At 31.6% G+C, this 17,197-nt stretch overlaps 1 protein-coding gene and 1 long non-coding RNA gene across 3 annotated transcripts; one reads left to right on the top strand and one right to left on the bottom strand.

The window, feature by feature from the left end:
• The first annotated feature begins 256 nt into the window (after nucleotides 1–256).
• Nucleotides 257–3,423, top strand: LOC148618881 (uncharacterized). Of its 2 annotated transcripts, none has more exons than XR_015921492.1 (3): nucleotides 257–411; nucleotides 2,221–2,275; nucleotides 2,680–3,423. It is a non-coding gene; the product is annotated as an uncharacterized LOC148618881 (long non-coding RNA). The 2 variants fall into 2 exon arrangements; XR_015921493.1 differs by lacking the exon at nucleotides 257–411 and adding an exon at nucleotides 950–1,042.
• A 3,399-nt stretch (nucleotides 3,424–6,822) lies between these two features.
• On the bottom strand, nucleotides 6,823–14,243 carry LOC148618880 (growth factor receptor-bound protein 2-like). Its single transcript, XM_088578212.1, has 5 exons — nucleotides 14,148–14,243; nucleotides 12,726–12,823; nucleotides 11,307–11,447; nucleotides 9,369–9,528; nucleotides 6,823–8,910 (listed from the first exon to the last, which is right to left on the bottom strand). Exons 1-5 carry the CDS (start codon nucleotides 14,223–14,225, stop codon nucleotides 8,740–8,742), a joined length of 648 nt encoding a protein of 215 aa, XP_088434338.1. The 5' UTR covers nucleotides 14,226–14,243; the 3' UTR covers nucleotides 6,823–8,739.
• Between the last annotated feature and the right edge of the window lie 2,954 nt (nucleotides 14,244–17,197).

The following is a 17,197-nucleotide window of genomic DNA, read 5'->3' as shown; positions in this document are numbered from 1 at the left end:
AAAGAATTTAAAAAACAATAGAAAAAGTGCAAGAAAGAGCACTTCGTTTCGTATATGAGGACTATAACAGCTCTTACTAGGAACTCCTCATCAAAGCTAGTGTGCCTTCATTGCAGATCAGACGGATAAGAACTATAGCTTTAGAAACTGTTAAAATTGTCAATAATATTGCCCCTGTATGTCTAAAAATCTGGTAAGTGTACAAAAACCTAAATATTCTTTCAGGTTTGTAAACTTATTGGGTGTGCCTCAGGTAAAGTCAAGCAGATATGGTATTAATCTTTTAAAGTTGCTGCGGCAACACTCTGGAACAGCCTTCCCAAAAATTTCAGGACAGAAAACAGTTTTTTCTCATTTCAAGAGCCTAATTCAGTCCTGGAATGGTTCGGAATGTCGCTGCTCTGCATGCAGGTAACTTTCTTTTAGATATCATGTTTATTTTCAGCTATACGTTTTGTTTGGCCTCTGCCTGAATAATAGTACTTCTGCATTGGATTTAGTTTCTGCATGTTTACATACTTTTACGTTTATTTCTCTGCTATATTAATGTTTTAATTAGTGCATGCTATGCTTATTTTGTGCTTGATTGTATGTATTGCTTTGTATGTATATGTCCTTGTCTTGTTTTATGTTATGTTTTTGTTTTATATTTGGTCAAAAGCTCCTTATGATGAATGGGGGGGTTTTACGGTCTTGACTATCCTTACGGATCTCGCATGATCGCCCCTTGCGGGGATTCTGTTAGTAAATGTCTTTTTAGTAGTTGGAGGTAGCGGAGCTCAGCCTTCGGGATACCTGACCGAAGAACTCAGTCAGAGTATGTCCTACAAGCGGCTGGGCTGCTCTGTTGACGATCTGGCCTACTCCCAGATCCAACGTGGGTCCGAGAGCGTGGTCACGTGACCAGTAAAGAAAGAAATTGCTGTGTAATAATATAATACCTGAATTACAACTCATTCGTGTGGAACCGTTAATACAATAATTTCTTTCTTTACTGTCGATCGTAAGAAATTATACACATCTACGTTTGTTCATGTGATACGTGAGTGATTTGTTGATAACAGATACATGTTAAATACAAGGACTGTGTGTTAAAGTTTGGATTATTTAAACTGTAAACTGTAACTTTTGTTTAAATGGTTCTATTCTTTTATTATCCAGGATATTAATGAATTCTGATACTAATTAAATTTGCTGATGTTACAGTGGCCACTTATTTATGTTGTTTCTGCAGTGGTCATATGTTGAAGTGTAATCAAGTGGACCAATCCAAGCTAGGATAAAGACTATATAGGTTAAATAATATGAAATAACCAAAAAGAACACGCACAAAGAAACAAATGTAAATGAACAACTCGGACTCCACTAAAAAACTGGTAACGTGGACAAGGTGCACCGGCAGGGTAAGCGTCCTCTGCTTTTGTAGAAACATCTGCCGAGTTGCTCACAAAATGTCGAGTCCGGGGTAGACGCAAGAGGAAAGTAAAATTATGACACGGTTAACAAATCGGTTCTCATGGTGCCGGTAGGTACATCGTAACGATCCACGAGTTTATGATGACGACCATAAAACTTATGTAATGACGACTTCAATCTTGTAGCTACTTAACCTTGTACCAGAAGCCAAATTGGATAAAGTCTACATAGTTATGGGAAGCTCACGCATAACGTACAAGTTGTGCCATGAAAACTCCATACGCAGATAATGTAGGGATGTTGTCACAGACGAAAGGAAAATTGACAATAGGGAGCGAGAATTCGTCGTGTTGAACTTACATGACCAATTTAAATAAAATACGACTTGCTGCTTAGTAGTTTGTGCCACTCAGTCACTGTTTGCTGAATCTCTAACACTCCATTTTACTTTCCGTGAAACCTTTTTATCAGCTAATGAGAGTTTCAGCTTTCATTATGAAGGCATGTCCCAAGCTAGGAACCTGCAGTCCAGTGGTTGTCGTTTTTTTTGTTGTTGTTGTTATCCGTTTTGCGTTTTTTCCCCCTACAAATTAGGAGATCGATTTTCGTCTTTTATGAATATTTTCATTTTATTTGTTTTGGGGCCTTCAACAGCTGAATTTATGGTATGAATTTTGCCCACCATTGAAGACTGGATGGTGACCTGTAGAAGTTTAATTGTTCGTTACATGGTACATGTACATGTTGTACGACTGTCCAATTGGCAATCGAGCCACATCGCCTATTTTTTAATTTTATTTACAGAAACAGGACCCATACATGTCTGGACCTGCATCACCATCATATACTTGTCAGCATTGTAAGTATTTTCAAAATGTATATTGACACTAACCAAGTTAAAAAAAAGTGTGGGTTATAAATTTCTTTTAAAAAATTTACTAATAAAAGCATATACTGCTGAAAAAAAAAACTAAGTTCAACATGCTTAAATGTAGGAAAACGATCAACCAGATATGTCCATAATAAGAGATAAACATCTTCAATATGTGTATAGATACTGTCCAAAGATCAAATAATTTTGGTCAAATACTTTTTTTGAGTCACAGATTTCAGAATGTAGGTGCTGTCCACAACATAGAGAAAAAATAATGACGAAAAGCAGGAAGTTAATCAAAATTGTCAATAATAGAAGGCACACATCTTAGTATGTATATAAACACAGTGCAGAGTTTGAATATTTGTTTCATACCTTCTGAGTTACAGATTACACAAATATGGTGACCGTTGAAAGACAGACAGACAGTCGAGAAGCTACAAGATTTGCTTCTTACCATCAGGTAAAACAAAAGATTCTGAAAAGTTCATCTGAACAGAAAGAAGAAGGGGGAATTGTTTGAACCTACATGCATTGACTGAATGAAATGTCTACATGAGGGATACTGCACTGGAGTAAAGTCACCATAGTACAGGGTACAACTACTACTAAATAAAGTAACTCCATTTGTATTTTATTTTATTACAAGCTACTGTAATCATTACAGAGAAAAGCAAACAGGTATACACATATTTACATTAACGTCTGTATGGCATGAAATGCAAAAGTATAAATCTGGCAGAAAACAGCACAAACTGCTTGGTTAAATACTTCATGGTTTTCAGGGAAGGGGCAATTATAAGTCTTAGTCCCATTCAAACACCATGAAGAAACAAAACTGCCTTAAATCATGAAACCCATAGTCATGAACTAATATTCATTTTTTTCCATCATATGATTCATCTGTTATTAAACTTTACCAAATGAATTGAGTTAGACCACTACCACACATACAAGTAACAGAAAAAAAATAGTTGTGCAGTTAAATATGGTTAGCCCTTTACATTTGGTCATCTTTGATGAAAATTGAGTAGAGTAGAAATCCAAATTAAGAATTATGATAAAAGAATTAAAATTACTGACAGGGTTGTAAAGAATTTAGCAAAGATCAATCTGATTAAAATCAGCTATTTGTTTGGCTCCGATTACTACACGCAATGCCATAAACAGCAGTTTAAATCAGATGACTTTAATCAGATTGATCATATATTTTTTAAAAATTCTGATTTTCAGATGAATATCAGAATGTTCAACTGACTAGAAGTTATACCTTGCATGATGTTAAAATTCATCAACATTAAAGCACCCAAGTCACTCGGAGACAAAACGATATATACAATAACAATTAACATTAACAGATAGAACAGACTCATTAAAAATAGACAAAGATAAAGATATGGGTAAATCATATACTGTTCACTTATTTGTTAAATTCACATTTTTTTTACATTAAAGACGTCATACTCAAGGAAAACAGTTGACTCATTCTCTATTAATTAGAAATCAGCAAAAAAAGGCTATGTTAAAACTGGTGAGATACATTTATTCATCAAAACATATCTTGATTTGATAATGTAAAGTACTGTTAATGATTATATATTTTGTATATAGCCTGAACAATAAAGATAGGATTCATTGAAAAAATAGAAAGAATCAGAAATAAAAAATTAGCAATACACATCACTAAAATTTCAATTCTGGAAAGATCATTAAAAAATATATTTTGTAAGCAACAACCATACAGATAACTATGCAGTAATAAATCTAAAAATATTGGTTCTTATGCTGGTATCACTGAACTTCTATCACAACACTCATTTGCATATACATAAATTCATCTGGCAAGGTTTATTCAACAAGAGGCTCCTCCTAGCCTGAATAGCACACCAAAAAATAAATACATATACAATATCAGGCATATTTACAAATTAGTGATTTTCCATTTACATGTAGTTTTCTTGGCATAAAAAGGATCTAAACCACCACAGGAGCTATTGAATTGTTACTTCTGGTAGATGTTTCTTTTTGTCATTGCCTAGAAATTTCTCGAAAGTTCCAAAGCATTAGTTCTTGTGGCTTAGTGAAATCAAACTTTGGTCATTTAAAACACATTATGGCTATTTAATGAGACCTGATTCATCTATGAATAGTATTCGCAATAATAATAAATGATGTATGTTGTTAGTTAATTTTGCCATATAAAATCTGAGATGATCTACAAAAATCTGTTAACCAACAACTAACAATGACAGACACCTAGTGATGGCATGAGCTCATATGGCTCTATACAAATGTGAGCATATCATTGATGTAGTTAAAACAATCATAAAAATCCTAATATAAACAACTACAAGGGAGGTAACTATGTTTAAATTTATATGTTATGTCAGAATACATAACAGAGTAGATATAGCACAACTTTAAGCAATATATACTTGAATTTTCAATATTTGTACATACTAAGTAACTGGCATACCTCATAGCACTTTCAATTTTTAATCTGTGTGGTTGGTGACCATTTGAAAATTTGAACAAATAAATTATGTTTAAAATTCAAAGAATCACACTAAATATGGATTAAACCAGAGGCCAAGTACGTCAGTACAATTAAACTTTCCAACCACCTATATGTGCTGACTGAAAGTCACAAGCACTGATTAAAAACTATTATCACAGTCTGTTTTTTAACATAAAATGCAATCTTTTAATGTTATATGTGTAAATACTTAGAAGACCTCTGCCTGCATAAAACATAATTCTATTTATATTCTAATCAACTCGTCAAATTGACATTCAAAAGTAATTTCATGATTACATCATGTTAAATAAATTCTGAATTTAGAAGCAGTCTTAAATATTAAGAGTCACATGGTAACAAAAAAAAATCAGTTCTCTTGAAAATTGGGTAGCAATTAACAAGAATGAGGTGATTTCATCATGCTTACATCAAAGTAACACCAAATGAGGTCTTTTTTTTTAAATGTGTTAAAATGTAAAGAAGGAATTGAAAAACGCATAACCTAAATTTCATTAATAAAAAGGCCACATGAGGACTTATATTGCATACTGTTAGAATAGTAGAATCGCCAAAAAATACAAAAAATGTACATCACATGTTTTATAAACCATTTCTGACCATATTAAAATTTTTGGAAGAAAGAGCAACAATGGAAGCATATAAAATTATTTTTAAAAATTTATAAATCTAATAGCCATAAAAAAATTTCCTACGACATTTATCAATAGGAACAAGATCTGTCAGTATCATTGAAATTACAATACATTTACATAAAAATCAGGTAAACTATACACGTATAATTCTGGGCAATAAAGTATCATAAAAACTAAATGATCTGTATTTACATAACATGAAACAATTATAAAATATCATATTGGTATTTTACGTACAGCTTAGAGACAAATCCTCTGTTTTACAAGATCATTGTATGGACAAAACATGAAATTTCATAACAAAGTACTATTAGAATATACAATTTAAGTTGAGGAATATAGAACTGAAATACAGAGCCACAACTAAAAAAACTTAACAATTATTTCAATATGTAATGGGTATTTAATTAAAATTGAAACTTAATTTATTTAGGACATATAGATTTAAAGAGCAATGCTTCTCAGATCTTTACTCGAAACTCAATCACTGCCCTACAGCACATTCAACTCCTCCCCCCCACTAACCTTTTGCCTTTTTTATGTTAATACCCCAAACAATTCAAAAACTAAAGTTGGAAAACAAATGATGAAATACTGCTCAGATCAAGTTAATGAGTAAGGAAACATAATATCCCTTAATGTATCAGTTTTGTTGGGTTTTGTCAAGTGGAAATATTAGTATCTCTTTTATTATAAAAACTGTTTAAAAAAGGATTAGTGTGTCCTAGTGTTGAAAATAATTTTGCTGGTACTATTCAACTTGTCCAAGATACACTTATTTGTCTAATATGAAAATTGTGAAAACTACTATATTATTATATATAACTTATTCTTGTCATTTTATATATTAACAGTTTTTAAATTAAGAGTTTTTAAAGCTTGAACCCCTCACGTATCAATGGATAAAATAACTACTATATAAATATGTATGTATTTACATAATAAAAAATAATATTAATTTGGTCATTACAAGAAGACTTTGGTCAATGCAAGGGGTTCCTTAAGGGAAATAAATAAAGCGATTATCAATCTGAACAGACATTGTCAATAGGTAACTATAGTAACTACATATTATAGCCTAGTACATATGTACTTACACTTACCTTCCTATTCATACTCCATACCATAAAAAAATATTAACATTGCTATCCGTGTCTCAATTTTACACCCATAACCTCAACTAACCAACACAAAACCAGTGTCTTCCATCATATAAATAATACAAGTTGGGCACAACCTACAACCGTTGTTTAGGCATTGAAAAATGGACAACAGTGGAAAGGGGTGAGATAGGATTGGTAAACTTAAAAAAAAAAAAAAAATTATTCAGAGTACCATATCTACATGTTGTAAATAATTCATTTTATTTTATTTTTTTTTTAATTGCATATTTTAATTTTAAATCAATTCAAAGTCTACTTTCACTTTGAGTTCACTTCTCTGAACCATTTTTGGGAACGTCATGATATGCTTAGTATTATGCAGTCATTTAAAATAATTTTTGTTTGAAAAGTTTTTGAAAATGATACAAAGATTCAGTTTGTACCAACATGTCTAGTGTACATTTATTTCTAATATACATATAGCATTATACAAACACATCAAATTCATACTCTTATTTACTGTTAACAGAACATAAAGTTTAAGACTTTAATTTTTGACTAAGTTATGCTCTCATAACCAAGTTTGGGACAGTTTAATGCTTGTTCCTAAAATATTTTACAGTTCTTGAAGTGTAAACTGCCTTCAACTTGCTTATTTCACATAACCAGGTCAAAGATTTGAAAAAAATCCTTAATTATTCTTTCTTTCTAACAAGTCAGTTAAACAGAACTCTATGATTTATCACCTTTAATAACCAGAGTTCCTAACACAAGCAGTTCACAATTAAAATAATTTCCTTGATTTTTCTGTGAAGTGTATTTTGTTTATTTGCCTGTGAATACAACATCAAATGTGAACACAAGCTGAATGAAAGAGGGAAATAATAAAAAGTGTTCTTTCATTTTGTGAAAACATCAAATCTATTTCACTGGGAAAAAAATGATAAATTACTATCAATTATAAACAGAAAAATGGCAGTTTTTAAGTCAAGACTGAAAATATCACAGTAAACCCAATAGGGTGATATATAATGTTCTGTCAAGACATTAAAAACTTTTTATTTTGTTCTTTGGTGACGTCACAGTTGGAGCAACATTATCATTGGAAATCACTATAGTTTTTTGGTATAAAGGCAAAAGAGAAAGGATAAAGTTGCCAATTCTAACTATAAATATACACAGCTACATTTTAATTGACATTAATTAGCAGCAAAAGTAATTGCTAATCAACAATGACTGATGAAAACCAGGAAATCTTCTTTCAATGAAATGTTACATCGTCATAGCTTTAACACAATGTTACCAAGAAAAAAAGAACAACAAAGCACTGTATAAAATAATAATGATTTAGAAAAATCTAGATGTATTACCAATATCTACTGGCAGTGAGAATACTTTGAATATTTTAAGTTTATAGAGATCATCATCGAATTAAAAAGAAGTATGCATCTTAACTTACATGAATAAAATATAACAATATTTTTAAATGTGTATGAATGCAACACCATATCAGTGAACATTTGCTTTTATTAAAAGAAAACTACAAGTGATAAGGTGCAGCACACTGAAGATCATTATTTACTTTTATCATTAAAATATTTCATATCAATCATCATTAAAAAGATCCAGTCCATTTCAAATTTAGAAATAACTAATAGTCTTTTAATTTGATTTTTATTATCCTTACCATTTATATGAAGAACCTTAAATGAATATATCATGTAGCAAGTGTAAAGGTCAATACATAAATCATTTTATTGTTAACACGTGTAGTGGTTTAGTTTCAGACACAATATAAAAAAGATTTATCTGAAATATTTGTAAAAAGACATTTTTCAAAATATACAAATGAAATAGGTGCATACTAAGTTAAAATTGCAAAATTTGAAAGACATTTTTTATCACAACATTATTGCTGTGTCAAACAGAGCCAAGACAAAATATCTAGGTTTTTTCCTGTGGTTGTGCAGTACTGATTTAAATCTAATCTAAAAAAAAATCTGCTAGTTGTGATTAAAAACCAAACAAAACTGCATGTAGGCACAGATCTTTTTTCTTGGCTAACAAAAATAGGTGAAATTTTCAAGAACACAATGGGCTGATCATCTTTTAAATAGCCCTATGAACAGAAAACACAAGTATAATGGCACACTGATGGGTACAAAACTGGCTCAATCACTGTTCTTTAACATATGCTGCAGGAAACAAGCCTTCTCTGTTGTCCAATCTTCCATTCCACCAATTCTCATCTACATAGTCTAATACAACAATAACATCACCTTTCTTAAATCCAAGTTCTGTTGGATCCTCAGGCTTAAAATCATACATGGCTACTACAGTTCTCTCCTATAAATAATGTAGAAACAATACATTTCAACAGATTCTAAAAAAATCATTTTGTGCCTCAGGGTGTACTTAAGTAATTTAGGTGTAAAAGTCTTCATATCTATGGATATGAATGCATAAAGTAACTTAAGATATTCTGCTCTGTCCTGCAATCCAGGAACTTAAACTAGGTTATCAGAACAGTCAGATAACATCAAATTGGAGCTTATAGGCTATTAACTAGGTTATCAGAACAGTCAGATGACATCAAATTGGAGCCTATAGGCTATTAAATTAGCTTCAACTTTATGTCATCAAATATGGAAAATCTAACTCTTTCAGCACTTTTAATATGTAATAGGTTATGTTGCATGCAACTGATTCAGTTGCATAAAATGTTCAGTTTAATAATATGCATCATGTGACTATATAAGCTTTGTCAGCAATGATCACTTGTACCAGCTATATTACCTACTTACCATCATAAGATCGTGAAGAACAATTGTTTGTGTCCGACTGACTGAATTTGTTCGATGATATTCAATAATTTCATTTACAGAGTTAAATTTTACACACCACAAGTAATATTTTCCTTGTCCATCACGTAGCACCTTGAAATGTTGTATACTGTCCTTAAATCTAAAAATACATCAACAGGTAGTTTTGGATATATATCTAATTCTGTAGTACATACTTTAGTGCTGGAATATCATGTGTGATCCATATATCCCAACCACCACCCCACCAAATTGTTATTTTTATATCTATGCATGAGGTCTACTGGACTATTTCAGTATTATTCCACCAGGGGAAAGCCATACTGCTTGTTATTGTAATGCATTACCTCAAGTGTTACAAGGAGTTCATGGCAGTCAGTCTAGTCCTCTTTGCCCAACCAAATCCCAGGTACTATTGCATGAGTAGATATTTTCTGGCTATAAGCCAGTTCAAAGATTAATAACTTAGGTGAGCGATACAGACTCTTAGGTCATATATGCGCATCACTTGGCGTCTGTCGTCATAAAGCAATAATTATTTATAAGCAATTATTAGTTATATTCTAGTATCAATCATACACTATAAATATATATAAATGTTTTCAAAATTTTACTTACTATTGCATACTTTTCCAAGTTATATTCAAATTTTTATACAAAAGTAATCATTTAGTGACATATAATTACTTTATTGATTCATTGTTAATAAATTTGATCTAAAAAGTTAAATTTTGATATTAGACACACATCAAGGGAGATAATCAAATAAGACAAACAGGAGGCTCCAATGATATGTTGCATTCAAGACTATTTAAAATGCTTCAAATGTTTCACAAGGATTAAAGCAAGTGACTTACTTCTCTATAACACATGCAAGTAAAATAATTTTGACATTTACTTTCCTTATTTGTATAACTTTGTACAATGTAGTATATTTAGAAAATAGCAATACTTGCATCCAATTATATTTCTGAATTCACTCAAATAAAACTAAAATATTATTTGTCAATAAACATAGAAAGTATTTTTGGCTGAATAAAAAACAATATCAAGTGAAAATACTGTGCTCAAGTCCTGACAGAGGACACCTACTGCTTTATTTGAATCAAAACATTTAAAACTCTGTTTGAAAATCACCCCATTCTGAAAGCCATAAAATAGCCATCAATCATCATGCAAATTTACAAATAATACACAACCATCCTTAAAAAATGTCATCATATTTTATTCATTAAAACAATTAGGGGGAATTTTGCCTACATGATCTAAAGACTTAAAATGAAAGTCACTGAAGTTGAATTAAGTCCCCTTGCTGACAGCAACCAGTAAATCAATGACACCCTTAGAATAAATTGTGCTCATCAGATTTTGATATGACAGACTGGATGATTCTTATTCAACTGCAAAATGACTTTTACAAACCCCGAACTCTATTTCCCTCGGTTAATTATACCTATAATCATCAACTTAATAGGATATTTTGCATATTTCCATTTTATTCTGATTAACCAATAAATCATAAGTCAATCTAGATTTAACTAAATAAACTAGAAATGTGACCAAAAAAAGTTCCAAAAGATAATACCTAATCTTTGAATGGAGTTAAATGTAAAAACCTTAATTGGGAGTTTTGGAGTCCTAAAGCAATTATAATACTCCTTCATGTGCATCTAAATATGATGCTCAGCCTTCCTAAAATGTTTCATCAAAATTCCTTGATTGACTAATTCCCCAAGTAAGGTGGGATGGACATCAACAAAAGAATTAGGGATCAAATGAATGTACATCTAAAATTAACTTCTTACTTTAAAGAAAATAGGGTTTTAAATGAAAATAGATTGATATGATACAGGGAGAGACTATACTTAAGTTAGAGGCATCTAAAATAACTTAAATGTCTGTTCCTATCATGATATTTACTTTACTGATATTGAGAATTCTCCAGGAGCACTTTCACTCATACGGACTAGAAAAGCACCATCAGGTTGAGAAAGACCAGCGCCTGTTCTTTTTAACAATCTTTCCTCTGCTTGGCAACGAGTCACTTTACCAACAAACCACCTGCAATGATCCAAACTAATCCAGTCAAGATATAAAGTATTTACAAAGTCTTCCATTGCTGTAAGGTAAGTTCAATGTCTTCTTATAAGCAAGTTGCATTTGGCAATTTATTTTACTTAACATGCAACTTTCAATTTAATCTGTTGAACTTTGATCTGGTGAAATAAGCATAAAATCATGATTTTTCCCCCTATCTTTCAAAGATACTAATCATCAAAGAAAAATATTGGCAAATGAATGAGAAGTAGTGAGTCATAAATTCTAGAACATTAGCATTCTAATATAAATTTTGACCAAGACCATAACATGCCCAGACCTGCATCCCAATCATGTTTGTCAGCACAAACTTTGAGCATTCATGTATGCATTACCTTCACTCAACCATTTTTGTCCAACTTGTGCATTAAAGAACTTCATGTATACCATTACAAAAAATGAATCTATGAACTTTTGAGTAACAGAAAGGAAAAAAACAAGGAACCTTGAAAGGGGAGACAAATCATCAAGCAAAACCAATACATCAAATGTTTATAAGCTAAGAAATATGTTACAAAAGTTTCTATTTTGCATCACCTAAAAAATACTGTTGTACAGTAAAACAGAAGTTCATAAAAAAGGTACTGTATACAACTCCTTTGGATGCAGTCTTTCAAGTTAAAGCAGTTGTCAATTCTAATGACCATTTAATTTCACCTACACATGCAGCCACCAGTGTGTTAGGATAGCTTGTACTTAATATGCCAATAAATATCTTGTTTCAGACTGTCAACATTGTTCATTCAATTACTTATGACCTTTTGGTAAATGAACCCACTCAAGATTCAATTGTGAGGATTGTGTATTACAATACTTCCTCTTTAGCTATAGTAGATACTATAGCCATTGACCTACAAAAATGTACTAGACTGTCTTACAGAAACAATACCAGGTCCAAGTCACCATATTCCTAATGGGCGTTTGAGACTGACCAAAAATTACAAGTTTTATTTCTTCACACAAGTCCTTTATAATGTGTGAAATATTTCTTCTTGCACTGAAAATAGATTGTATAAACCTATAAGCAATCCTAGTAGCACAAAAACTGTATAAAGCCAATTCATGAAGTTAGATATGAGTAATGTGATAAAAAAATTAAAAAAAAAGATTGTTAGGTCAATTTTATTAGGTTAAATTTAATGCGATATATATTTACATTATCTGGTCATGACAACTTTACAGTGTAGCTCACACACCTATATTATTACAAACCATTTCAAAGTTTAAAAACAGAAAACTTACGAATGTGGTTTCATTTCAATATAGTTATGAGGTACAAAACCTTGCTGTCCATTCATTTCAGCCTTAAACCAATTCTGATCTTCATCAAAACTCAATATCTGAAATAATACACATATTATATTTTATGATACTGGTACTTAATATAAAGTCACATAATTACTTCCGTCTAAACAGATGTAATAATTACTTGATTTAAACATTTATTTGAACTTAGTTAGTTCGAATTTCCTCTGACCCTGCAGCCATCCTTAAAAATCTGCAAGTTAAAAATCTTCAACTGAATTTAGCTGTGGGATGTTTACAGGCAGAAAAATTCCACTGTGGCTCCTCCTCCACGCATTGAATGATTTGTTACAGAAATATTGTTAAAAACTTATCCATAAATGTACGACTATTAATTGCGTTCACATTTAATAAACTGAGGTTTTCTATTTGTTATATACTATAGTAGGACTGCATACTTGATGGTGGAAGCAAGCCCCGGTGCTTGAAAATGGACGGATTTTATGATGGTCAGAGACAGAACAAGTCACAGAAGTTATGATGACTGGTGCTTAAGTCGATGCATAGTCTTTACTAGACTTTTTTTAAATTTGTATTAAAATCTTGGACAAAAATGTAAATATCCCACGTGTTATAAAGTACTTCAGCGCTAACCCATGGGATGTTCTTCAAATTTTAGTTTCTACAAAGAAGGGTTGACCTGTGTAAACGGACATGTTTCAAGTGTAAGGATAAATTGTCTGACCAAGACTTACTAGCTTGTGATTACTGTCTGGAATGGCAGCATTATGATTTAAAATGTGACTGAATCATGTGCCAAAGCAATCTTTCTAGATGTGCAAACTTTAATATAGTCTTTCAAGATTGTTAAATGTATATTTTGTCTTAATTCTGAAAGACTTTTAATTGATATTTGTTACATCAGATATGATTTAAAAACTTTTATTGTATTTGTATTTATTTGTATAAAAATAAATTTCTCACAATTTCCTCATTTCTAACGTATATGTGCGTTTCAGTCCCAATTCCATTTGTTACGGAATCAAACTGGATGTGTGGACGATTAGCCTGAAGAGGCTACCCGTCCATGAATGCATGGACGAGTGGACGAGCAGCCACTGCCTAAAAAGTATGGTTGCAGGGTCAAGAAAAATCAGACAAATATTGGTCGCATTCACAGACAAGAAATGGAAACAGAACATTTGTTTGATTGTCTTCCTGTTATGTATGATGAAATGACATATCACAAGAAAAGGTGATTGTAACATTCATCACGCCTAATTAAAAAAAATTGTTTGTTGTGTTTTGTTTTGGTTTGAAATCCGAAAATGATCTATTGATATTAGCAAATTGACAGCAGTTAATGTATTTTCATGAGACACAAACGTGGACTTTATATTGCGTCACTTCTTGAACAACCTTAAGTACATCTCCGCGGCGAAAACTTAGTTCATCATCTGCAGTTGCAGTAAAATCGTGTTTCGCCTTCGCCTCCATCTTCGACGATTCGACTACAATTCATGTGTACATCCGAATGAAAGGTAAAACCCGAGAGTCCCAAATCGTGTTGTTATGACGTAAATATAACCTTAAGATGTCTTCGACGACGTCCGCGCTAATTACTGTCTGTTTCGGCGCAAGCAACATCAAATTGATTCCTTGTATATTTTAATATATGTGCTAAATTTTGGTCAGAGAATGTAACGCCCTTAATTTAGTTTTGCATTTAGTTGGTTTCATTTCAAACATTTTATTGATAGTATATCAAAATGATTAATTGCATAATTTATAAAAATTCTCTTAAATAAATCAGGGACTATAGCAAGCCAGTGGGCAAAAATCAATATTTTATAATATTAGAAAATGAATTTTTAATATTAGAAATTCATTTACTAATATTATAAATTCCTGATTTAGTAATATTATAAAATATCACACATTTTGTAATATTACAAATTGAATTTGTAATATTAAAAAATGAATTTGTAATATTAGAAAATAAATTTGTAATATTAGAAAATCAGTCACATTTTTTAATATTACAAAATGATTTTCTAATATTAAAAAATCGTCATTGAATACGACAAATCCATTTTATAATATTAGAAAATCAATTTCTAATATACAAAAATAGTTTTTTAATATTAGAAATTCAATTGAATTTTTAATATTAAAAAGTGATTTTTTTTAATATTAAAAAAGTGTTTTGTGATATAACAAATCTAATTTGTAATATTAGAAAATGAATTTGTAATATTAAAAAATCATATTTTAATATTAGAAAATGCTCATATTTGTCCACTTTGCCTTGTCATAAGGGACTTTTTTATGTTCTAATATACAATTCGCGATTAAATGAAAGAAAAGAAGTATACAATAGCTATGTATAGTAATATCAAAATAATATATATATGCATGCAATGAAAGCTATTGTATTAAAGTAACTCATAATCAAGAGATACAACTAAAAATATTAAAAAAAAAAATTAAACAAAATGCATAATCAAATAAGCATGACAAAAAAAGACAGATTTCAGCAGTCAAGTGAGACTAATATACAATAAATTGTTGAGCGGTAAACGAACAAAAATGTGAAGACACACACAAACAAATACATGATTTAACACTATCGAAAGAGTAATCAAGGAAACCAAGATTCTAGATGGCGGAAATCGAAAGAATGTAATCCAGGGACAAAGACCAGACACAGGAAACAGACACACACAAATAAGAACACAAAACAAAAAAATAATACATACAAAGTAACGAAAGTAACTGAGCTAAGATTTGGGAGCAGGTGCACCGGCAGGGTAAGCGTCCTCTGCTTTTCTAGAAACACTCGCCGAGTTACTCATAAAAAGTCAAGTCCGGGGTAGACGAAAGAGGAAAGGAAAACTTTGACACGTTGAACAAATCAGTTTTCATGGCGGACATGGATACACCGTAACAATCCACGAGTTCACGATGACGACCATTAAACTTCTGTAGTGATGACTTCAATCTAATAGCAACATAACCCTGTTCCAGAAGCATATGTATTAGAATTCTAGCGCGATACAAAAAGTCTGCGTAGTTTCTGCAAGCTCTGGCATAACGTATGAGTTGTGATATGAACACTCCATACGCACGTGCTAAAGGGATGTTGCCACAGATGAAAGGAAAATTGACAATTCTGAATGTAAAGTCATCACGTTTGTAGTAAAGTTTGATCAATAGTTTTCCTTTACTATCTATTTCTAACTGTAGATCAAGAAATGAGGATGACTTCACAGTGTCTGCAGTATCTTTTATCTCAAGTTCTTTTGGGGTAGATGCGAAGTATTAAATCTCCAAAATTAGGATTGTTTAAAGATAATACGTCATCTATATAGCGGGAGATGAGATTAAAGGATCTAGCTAAACGATATTCTTTCTTTCGGATCAGATCAGCTATAAAGTCAGCCTCATAAGAGTGAAGGAATAGGTCAACAAGTAGAAGAGCACAGTTTGTTCCCATTGGAATGCCGACCGTTTGTTGAAAAAGAGTTGAACACTCATAGGTTTAAATGCCATTGTATTTTCTTAATAATCTTGAATTGAGGCCTTCTAGAAGATCTTTCGGATTTTTCAGGATCCACATTGACGTAATACAACTATAGGAGTAACAAGTGCATGTCTTCGGAGTACTGGAGACTTTTTTAGACAGCTGCGAGTATAGAAGTTAAAAGTATTTAATGAGGTTTTGTGATACATTTTGCAGGTCCAGCTATGTAGCGTTGTTTGTATGGATTCATGTGGAGTTTAGGAATCCAATACATATACGGTAAATCACAATCATCGTCTTTGGCACAGAGACCAAAAGATAGCACAGATTTATGACTTTCCACTCTCTCTTCTTCGGAGAGTGTGGTAGTGGTATAGGTCTTGTTACTGCTATTATTGTAGAAAATAATTAATAATTAGTACAACAGTGTTATTTTTGTAATCTCCTCTAAAGAAAGGTCCATTCTATTATCATTTATATCCAAATGGTTCCCGAAATTTCTAAGTTCCTAAAATAGCTGTAATGTCGTTGTTGCACAAAATTGGGAAAGACCTAGAAATAATTAAAGTTAACTCCAATCCCGTTTCCATGCTCACATTCAGAGCTCACAGACAGAAATGACATGAATAAAAGGTATCTATAGGAGATGTCACTAACTTCATTACGAGGTTGGCAATAAATATTTAGTTTTTGTGGTCCGATGGAAAAATGCATTCGTAGCTTCTCCGGATTTTGATCTGAACAAAGACAAAGATAATAAGGTATGATTTTAGGTATCAACATCCAATTTGTTCCAGGTATCTACGGCACATGGGAAAAAGCTTATTTTAAAGATTACGTACGTGTATGTGGTATATTATAAAATGAGATTTATTATTATCATCGATAGGGGAATGAAATAACTAGGAAAGTTCCCCTGCAGAGCCTTCTATACTTTTTTTTTTGC

This window comes from Perna viridis, chromosome 4 (assembly GCF_037379345.1).
Source record: "Perna viridis isolate PV_CMFRI_1.1 ecotype Kerala chromosome 4, ASM3737934v1, whole genome shotgun sequence".
In the NCBI taxonomy this organism is placed as follows: Eukaryota; Metazoa; Mollusca; class Bivalvia; order Mytilida; family Mytilidae; genus Perna; species Perna viridis.
This window is presented reverse-complemented; position numbering and strand designations above follow the sequence as displayed.